General features: G+C 42.1%; 2 protein-coding genes across 2 annotated transcripts in view; one reads left to right on the top strand and one right to left on the bottom strand.

The window, feature by feature from the left end:
* usp4 (ubiquitin specific peptidase 4 (proto-oncogene)) overlaps positions 1 to 4,567 on the top strand; it is a 12,817-nt gene extending 8,250 nt beyond the window's left edge. Inside the window, exons 15-22 of the mRNA XM_007570426.2 lie at positions 268 to 494; positions 612 to 815; positions 926 to 996; positions 1,081 to 1,196; positions 1,291 to 1,440; positions 2,732 to 2,835; positions 3,070 to 3,158; positions 3,291 to 4,567. Coding sequence (XP_007570488.1) covers positions 268 to 494; positions 612 to 815; positions 926 to 996; positions 1,081 to 1,196; positions 1,291 to 1,440; positions 2,732 to 2,835; positions 3,070 to 3,158; positions 3,291 to 3,413 — 1,084 coding nt within the window. The 3' untranslated portion in view covers positions 3,414 to 4,567. The remainder of the gene's footprint in view (positions 1 to 267; positions 495 to 611; positions 816 to 925; positions 997 to 1,080; positions 1,197 to 1,290; positions 1,441 to 2,731; positions 2,836 to 3,069; positions 3,159 to 3,290) is intronic.
* A 1,611-nt stretch (positions 4,568 to 6,178) lies between these two features.
* gpx1b (glutathione peroxidase 1b) lies at positions 6,179 to 7,667 on the bottom strand. The gene is made up of 2 exons (XM_007570425.2): positions 7,372 to 7,667; positions 6,179 to 6,838 (listed from the first exon to the last, which is right to left on the bottom strand). Exons 1-2 carry the CDS (start codon positions 7,585 to 7,587, stop codon positions 6,488 to 6,490), a joined length of 567 nt encoding a protein of 188 aa, XP_007570487.2. The 5' UTR covers positions 7,588 to 7,667; the 3' UTR covers positions 6,179 to 6,487.
* Between the last annotated feature and the right edge of the window lie 477 nt (positions 7,668 to 8,144).

Raw genomic sequence — 8,144 nt, 5'->3', positions numbered from 1 at the left:
CTTTTTAACCTTGACACTTAACATCTGAAGGAATCACTCTAAGCCTGATGACCTAATCACTCTCCCGGCGAAGCAAGCAGTGAGTGAGCAAGATGACAGTTGGATGTTGCGATACTTGCGGATGAATATCGATTTTTTTTCTAGGAAAGAAAATATCGATATATATCGCGATATCGATATTATCCTACAGCCCTAATATATATATTAAAAAAGTTAAGGTTTTTGTTGTCTTTACGTATCACTGCCGTTCCCTGTCCTCTGCTGCAGACGCTACGTCAAGCAACAGCACAGTCCAAATAGCGAAAGCAGAGCTTCGGCCTCCGCCACTTTGTCCAGCTGCAGCCAGACTCCTGAATGTTCCACATCGTCTGCCCTCAATGCCAGCCTGGGGGGCTGCGGCAGCCCCCGGTCAGACGGGGCCTCCTGCAGCGCCAGCTCCAGTAACGGTAGCAACCACTCAGGAACCTGCAACGAAGCTAACGGGCTGTATGACGGTAATTAGCAGATATAAGCTACTGTTGTCCTGCTGAGGGAAGTGTAGTTAGAAGAGGGTGAACAGGAAAAGACAAAGGATTTTCATAATAAATGAAGGATACGTTTCTGTTGTTCAGGTGAAGAGGAGGCCATGGATCACCAGGTGAGCCCCGAGCCGGAGAACGGGCCATCTGAGGAGGAGGAGGAGGAGGAGAGCTCGGACTTGGAGAACGGCTCTAAAGGGAACGCAGCCAAGCTCTTCACCTTCAGCATAGTCAACTCTTACGGGACCGTCAACATCACCCCGCTGCCTTGCGACGGAAATGTCCTCAAACTTAACCGTAAGCATTGATATTTTTACATCTGTTTTTACATCTGCTTTGCATGAGTTGTTCATTAATTTTAGAACTGCTTTGTGCCGGCTCAGCCTTTTCCCACATTTTGTCTGCAGCACATTCCACTGTGGCGATCGACTGGGACACGGAATCAAAGAAACAGTTTTACGATGAGCAGGAAGCGGAGGTCAGAGGACTCATTTCTCCTCAGATAAACTCTGCGGCGTCTCATGCAAACACTCATCCGCATGTATTCAAATGTCTGTTACAGGCCTACGAGAAGCACGACAGCATGCTGCAGCCTCAAAAAAAGAAAACAACCGTGGCTCTGAAGGAATGCATCGAGCTTTTTACTACAATGGAGACTCTAGGAGAACATGACCCTTGGTAATGTTTTTTTTTCCTTTTCTTTTCTTATAGGAAACACACTGCACCGTAGTATTCTATCATCTAAAACACTTTTTTTTTTTTTTTAATGTAGGTATTGTCCAACATGTAAAAAACATCAACAGGCAACAAAAAAGTTTGACTTGTGGTCGCTGCCTCGCATTCTGGTCGTTCACCTGAAGCGTTTCTCCTACAACCGGTGCTGGAGGGACAAACTCGACACACTGGTGGACTTTCCCATCAGGTACGACGGTCAAAAAAACATTTAAAATAGTTTAGCCGATCAGCGAATTCCTCCAACACTGCAAGGCAGCAAGACCTGGCGCACTTTTTGTTTTTTATTTATTTATTAAGCTTCCAGCACGAGAAACTTAAAAATGGATTTGATCACTGATTTCCTTCCCAGTCTGAGGTTCTGTCATTATGTTTTATGTTATATTGTGTTTTATCTTATATTAATTTTTTTATATTGAAGAGTGTAGTTTGTATTGTTCCTCATGGTCAGTTAGTCAGCCTTTCAGTGTTTTGCGAAAATGTTTAAACCCCTTTTAACTTTTTCACATTTTGAAAATACGAACTTCTCTTTATCTTTCATAGATCTTTGTGATGCACCAACACAATAAAGTGCATCATTGTGAAGTGAAAACAAAAATAATTTACGTATTTGTTTTTTCTTTTAATCTAAATATAAACAGTATGGCATTTTTTTTTATTCAGCTTTTCTAGGCCGATACATTTTAAATCATATTTTTACTACAATTGCATTGATAGTTTTGGGGTTTTAGTTTGGCACTTCAAGAAAATCAACATTCCCTTTTTTGTGTGTAAAACCTATATTACCCCTTTCAGGTTTGTACAGTTGCAAAATATTAAATAGAATGTATCATTTTCTTCCACTTCACAATGAAATGCTTTGTGTCTGCCACATGAATTCCATTAGAATACATTGAAGTATGTGGTCGTCACCAGTTGTGTTGTTTTTATGCATTTTAACTTTCACTTTCCTTTTTGTAAGATCGGTGTTGTTTATGTATCATAACAAAATAGAAAAGTTTTAAGTTTCTGGTTTGTGAATCCTCATACTATAACTCCAGCAATGCAGGATTGCGCAATCAGGAACTCGTGGATATTAATCTGATGTGTGAATGAGGAAATGCTGATCGTGTTCAGAAGTGAACTCGGTTCTTGTCTCCGACACCTTTGATCAGAACTCAAAGAGCAATAAAACCTCAGTTTTTATTACCCATTTTGTTTTATGACTGTACAACTTGCATAAGTCAGGACTTTTCTTTTTGTATAACTTTGCCTTTAGCTGCTGTGTGTGTGGGTGTGTGTGTGTGTGTGTGTGTGTGTGTGGGTGTGTGTGTGTGTGTGTGTGTGTGTGTGGAAAGGGGAAGTTGCTGCAGGGTTATGTAGTCAGACAGCCACATATCACATGCTGACTTCTGTTTGGAAACCATTTTCAAAAGGTTTTTTTTTTCTTCTTCTTCTTCTTCTTCTTAGCGTAAATTGAAGCACACATTTTCTTTTGTCAGGGATCTAAACATGTCAGAGTTTGTGTGTGACCCAAAAGCGGGCCCTTACGTCTACGACCTCATTGCTGTTTCAAACCACTACGGAGGAATGGGAGGCGGCCACTGTAAGTCACCTCATTTCCCCTAATGTAAATCCGGATATTCAGTACTTGGTGATGCATGTGATTCAAAATCCACATTGGATGCAATGCAACGGTAGACCGTGAAATATCTTGATGCACAGCTGTCAGTGTAAATCCATCTTTACTGCAATCCTCAGACTGCTTTGATTAGATATTTTGTGGTTTGGTAAAAGGCCTGCATAGTGATTTGTCAGCACTCTCCGTCCTCCGACACAGATACGGCTTATGGCAAGAATAAAATGGATGGGAAGTGGTATTACTTTGACGACAGCAGCGTCTCGTCTGCCTCTGAGGATCAGATTGTGGTGAGTTTAACACTTTAATTATTGTTTTATTTACCATACGAATGGCTCCTGTGCCTCCCTGGCTCTCCGCCCGCAGTGTCCGGTGTCCTCCTTGTTGTCGTAGTAACCCCCAACCCCGTCGTCTCGTTGCAGACTAAAGCGGCCTACGTGCTCTTCTATCAGCGCAGAGACGAGGACAGCCTGACCAAACCCGACCCGCCGGCCTCGCTGGGAGGAGCCACCGAGTCAGGCGACGACCACATGGACACAAACTGAGGAGCCCCGACTTAACGAACACACAGCGAAAACACACATGGCGAATAGAGACTCGGGATATGCGCACACAGTGCTTCTTTAGTGGTAGAGGACTCCACAGACTCGCTAACCCTTCCTCCTTCAAGTTTATTTGATTTGCGTCTCGTCCGTTTTTCGTCTTCAACAAAGCGACCGCGTCAGAAGAGTTGAACCTAGAGACTTCCTCCCCCCCGAAGCAGGTGATCGTAGCGTTGCTAGACCGGGACTTCAGAGGAACACAGAAAAACATGGAAGCTCTCGCCGGATGAGCAGAATGTTAGAAGTGCCCGCAAATTCTTCTGTCGCCCACGAAAACGTTCAGAAATATTTAAATGACAAAAAAATAAATAAATAAATAAAAATAAAAGCCAAATGCTGATATTGTTTCAACCAAAGTGATTCTAGGTATTTATGAAGAGACGACGCAGAAGTGAGCAGGGTACTGGCTTTGTGCCTACATTTATTTGTTGAAATTACCGCTGTGCTGATGTAAAATGCAAGTTTAACAGTGTGACGTGCACACAGAATAATACATGCCACCTTAATGAAAATATTTGCTGTGGATTCATAGAGCCACTGCTGCAGCAGCCTAGCTGCCACAGCCCTGTGACGCATCGAGGTGTTTGACATTGGACTTGACAAGTGGAAGCTAGTCGGCCTTGCTTTTTTTTTTTCTTTTTGTTTTTTTTTTTTATTTTTTTTTTTAAATAAAGCACAGCTTGAACTTTGCTGTGTCTTGGGCCCGTTACGAGAAGATTCCCACCCTCCTACAAGTTTTCTTTTTCTTTCTTTTTTTATAATCAAGTGAAATAAGCGGCCTTTTTATTCCTGCAAACCTGACAAAAAGGAGGCACTTTGAAATCTTCACAAGTACATAATCTACCTGCTTCTGGTGTGTTTAGTCAGAAAGGTGGTGTGGCGTAACCGTAGCGTTAAGGCTCATGGTCCGCCGGGCACTTTCTTTAAATCACCTAGTCCTTTTAAGGGTCATTCGACTGCTGCTGGATCTGACCAGCTTACCTTGCAATAGCTCGTCCTCATTAGACATGTACAGTTCATGCAGCTCTGTACTGAAATGCCTGTTCTTTGATGTTTCAAAGCACACCGAGTGAAAGAAATAAACTGGTATAAAAGTGGTGGTTTTGATTCATGGAACTTTAAACTTATGAAGATCTGTGCATGTGATGCAAAACTTGGCAATTTAGACCCCAAAATGTGCTTATTGCCACAAAATGATCCAGTAGAAGAATGCAGAGTTTAAAGTGTTTTCAACATGATCGACAACAACAAGGATAGAAGATATTATCTTATGCGCAACATGTAAACAGTGCTTTAGTACTTGTTGTGTTTACAGTGTTTTTTGAAAGGGAGCCTGCATTCCTGTTGCATACAGCATGCGTCTTGTCTGCTGGTTGGATCTGACTTAGTTACATCATTCAGCGATTAGTGCCTGTCTGGATAAGTTATGCCTTGGAATAGGAAAAGCTTTCCATCTGTAAACGTTGTCTTTGTTGAGGAGACGATTCTGACAACCCAAGAGATGTAGAAAAAAAAAAAACATTTTAAGTAGGTGTATGAATTCTTGTCTGCATATTTATCCAGGTTGTTTTTAAATTAGAATATTTGAAACCCAAGAACAATAAAGACTGGAAGCCTCAAGTTTTTTTTTTTTTTTTTTTTTTGTGTGTGTGTTTGGAATAATTACATGCATAAGCAACCCGGTGGCGTAGTGCTATAAATCGATTTTTGGTTAGATGGTATGTTATTAATGAACGATTTTTTTTAGATTACAGTAAACTTTAGTGTACGCTAGATTTCATATCGTAAACCAGCTATTTCTTTTGGTAAAAGTGAAAAGGGTGGTGAGCATATGTATTCAGTCCCCTTTTTAATCTGACATCCCTAAAAAGAAAAACAGATTCTATTGCAACCATTTTTTTCCCCAAGTGTCCCTTAACTGAACTGTGCACTGTGAGCTTTGAACATTTCACCGAGTAGGTTGGAGATTGTGTCCGGTCTGCAAAGCTGCCTAGGTGTGGCCACACACCTCAGCAGATGGTGCTTGCAAGGCGAGCATTAATCAGATATGCGGCTAACTGTAGTAACCCTGTAGTAACTGGAGAAGCTGCAGACACACAGGACAAGCGCAGAACAAAAAACACTCTGAGAACCTGTGGCAAGACTCGAAATAAAAAATGCTTTTCATGTCATTTGACTGAGCTTAAACTGTTTTCTCTGGATGTGCAAATGTGGTTTGATACATAACCCCAAAGACCTCAAGTTGTAAAACTGGAAAAACTCGTGTATCATTTACCTTCCACTTTAGGAAGGCACTATAAATCTCCACAACGTTTGCTTTCAAAAACATCTCAAATCTAAACACTACAGCAAACTGACCCACACCCTGAACTTAAATCTCCGCTGTGATTATGGGCAACCGGGTGAGGCTGAACAGAAAACATCTGTGTTGCAACATAACCTGTAGTTGCAGGTGATGCAACATAATTACTAGCCACTCCTGCTGTCTGGTGGCAAAATGGACTATGATCTGCCACAGCGTGCAAGAGTGTGAGGCTGCAAGTAGAGGCCACAGAGTACATAAGTGATTTTGCAAAATGTTTTTAAGTTAACTTATTCTACCTCTACTTGCTAAAGAGTATTCAAATAATAAAAGGAAGATAATAGAAACTTATAAATGCTTCGATGGCATAGAGCTGAAGGTTTGGGGGACAATTAAAAAGACAAAGTTTGGATAAAAACTTTTATTGGTCCTCGCATCACACCACAACCGTGCTTTACATGCAACCGATGAAGCTGTAGACATTGCATCTTTTACATTTCATCCGACACCCCCCTTACACCTGGTTTCAGAGGACGTCTTCATGTAGTAAAAACAAACAACACAGCTATCAGACACAGGAGAGCACAGGTGATGCCAACATCTGGAGAAACCACGGAGGGAATAGAAAAGGCCCACGGATGTCTCCCTGGTGAATTACAAGTTGGAACCTGATTTATTCCTGGACATAATTGGGCCAGGGTGAGCTGTTGGGTGGTTAGGTCGCCTGACTGAGGAGCTTCTTGATGTCCTCCTCGATGTCGCTGGTGAGGAACCTCCTGCTGTAGCGCTTAAAGGGCACCCCGTCTGGCCCAATGAGGAACTTCTCGAAGTTCCAGGCCACGTCGTTCCGGCTCACTGGGCTCCAGATGATCAGCTTGGGGTCAGTCATCAGGGATGAAGGCTCGTCGCTGGGGAATGGGAGCTTTTCTTTCAGGAACACAAACAGGGGATTGGCGTCCTTCCCATTGACATCCACCTTCTCCAGGAGCTGAAACTTTGGCTCAAAGCCGTTTCCTGGACGGACATGCTTCAGGGACAGGAGGATTTCTTCATTCTTGCAGTTCTCCTGCGGGTTGATCATTAATACGGATCTTAACTAGCGGTCTTACTCATGTTGCCTCTTATCGAGATCAGGAAGAATTAAGCAAAGAAAACTGAACTTCCTCTTTTCTGTGAAATCTTTTACGACTACTTGCAACTTCTAGGAACCACTTCTAAGTTGTTCCTAGTTTAATGCATAGTTTAATGCATTAAACTATGTGGTTTAATGCATTAAAGTACCAAAAAACGAAGAAGAATAAAAAATAGAAGTAGTATAATGTATAATAAATATTTATTTGTTTGTTGGGTGGAACTTTCAATAAACCACAATTTCCTCTTCTAAAAAACAAAATCCCTCAAAATTGAAACTACAGGTGCAAACGACCATTTTTAACCACGTAAATTCAAACAAACTAATATCCTCATCTCTTCAATTTAAATTGCAATTGAGGCAAAAGCTTTTTCATGATGAAATGCAAATTAGGGAAAATAAAAACTTAGAAACAAACCCTCCCAAACCCGGGGGGTGAACAGCATAGTAAGAGTAAATTGCCTCACCTGATGGCCGAACTGGTTGCAGGGCACTCCCAGGATAACGAGCCCCTTACCGGAGTACTTCTCGTGGAGCTCGTTCATCTGGGTGTAATCCCTGACGGTCGTGCCTCAGAGAGACGCGACATTCTCAATAAGGACGACTTTTCCCTGAAGCGAGGAGAAGTTAAACATTTCTCCTGTCAACAGTTTAGCCGTCAGGCTGTAAAATTTCGATGCCATTATTCAGGTTTTCCTCCAAAGACGTAACCTAAGTCAAGTGCGCAGTTTTCTGCGCTTCCTACACCCGCTCCCTGGTTCTTAAACTGTCAAAGAGTCTGTTTTCCCTTGTCGAGACAGTTACCCGCCTATACCGTCAGTAGGCTTACGTTTCGTTTATGCAATCAAGATAGTTCACCCCCCATCAACAGTTGGCGAACTCAAGATAGACTAGACGCTTTCGTTTAGAAAGAAGACACCTGACTTGGGGGCTGAACAAGTGGGGTTAGGTAAATGTTGAGGTGTCTTGTACCCTTACGTTCAAGTTTCTTAGTTTCCCCCCTCCCTAATTCTCAGTCAGACAAACAACAAAGATGCTGCCATATTCTGCGTTTTATATCCAAGACTGATGCATTTACAGAGTATCTAAGTGTAGTTCAATGACAGTTGCTAGTATTTCGGACATATTGTACTCATTATTCTGTAAAATATGTGTTTTTCAACATATTCCTTTAGAACAGGGGTCCCCAAACTTTTTCCTGCGAGGGCCACATAGCTGTTCCTTTCTCTGGTCGGGGGCC

Source organism: Poecilia formosa, unplaced genomic scaffold, assembly GCF_000485575.1.
Source record: "Poecilia formosa unplaced genomic scaffold, Poecilia_formosa-5.1.2 Scaffold260, whole genome shotgun sequence".
Classification (NCBI taxonomy): domain Eukaryota; kingdom Metazoa; phylum Chordata; class Actinopteri; order Cyprinodontiformes; family Poeciliidae; genus Poecilia; species Poecilia formosa.
This window is presented reverse-complemented; position numbering and strand designations above follow the sequence as displayed.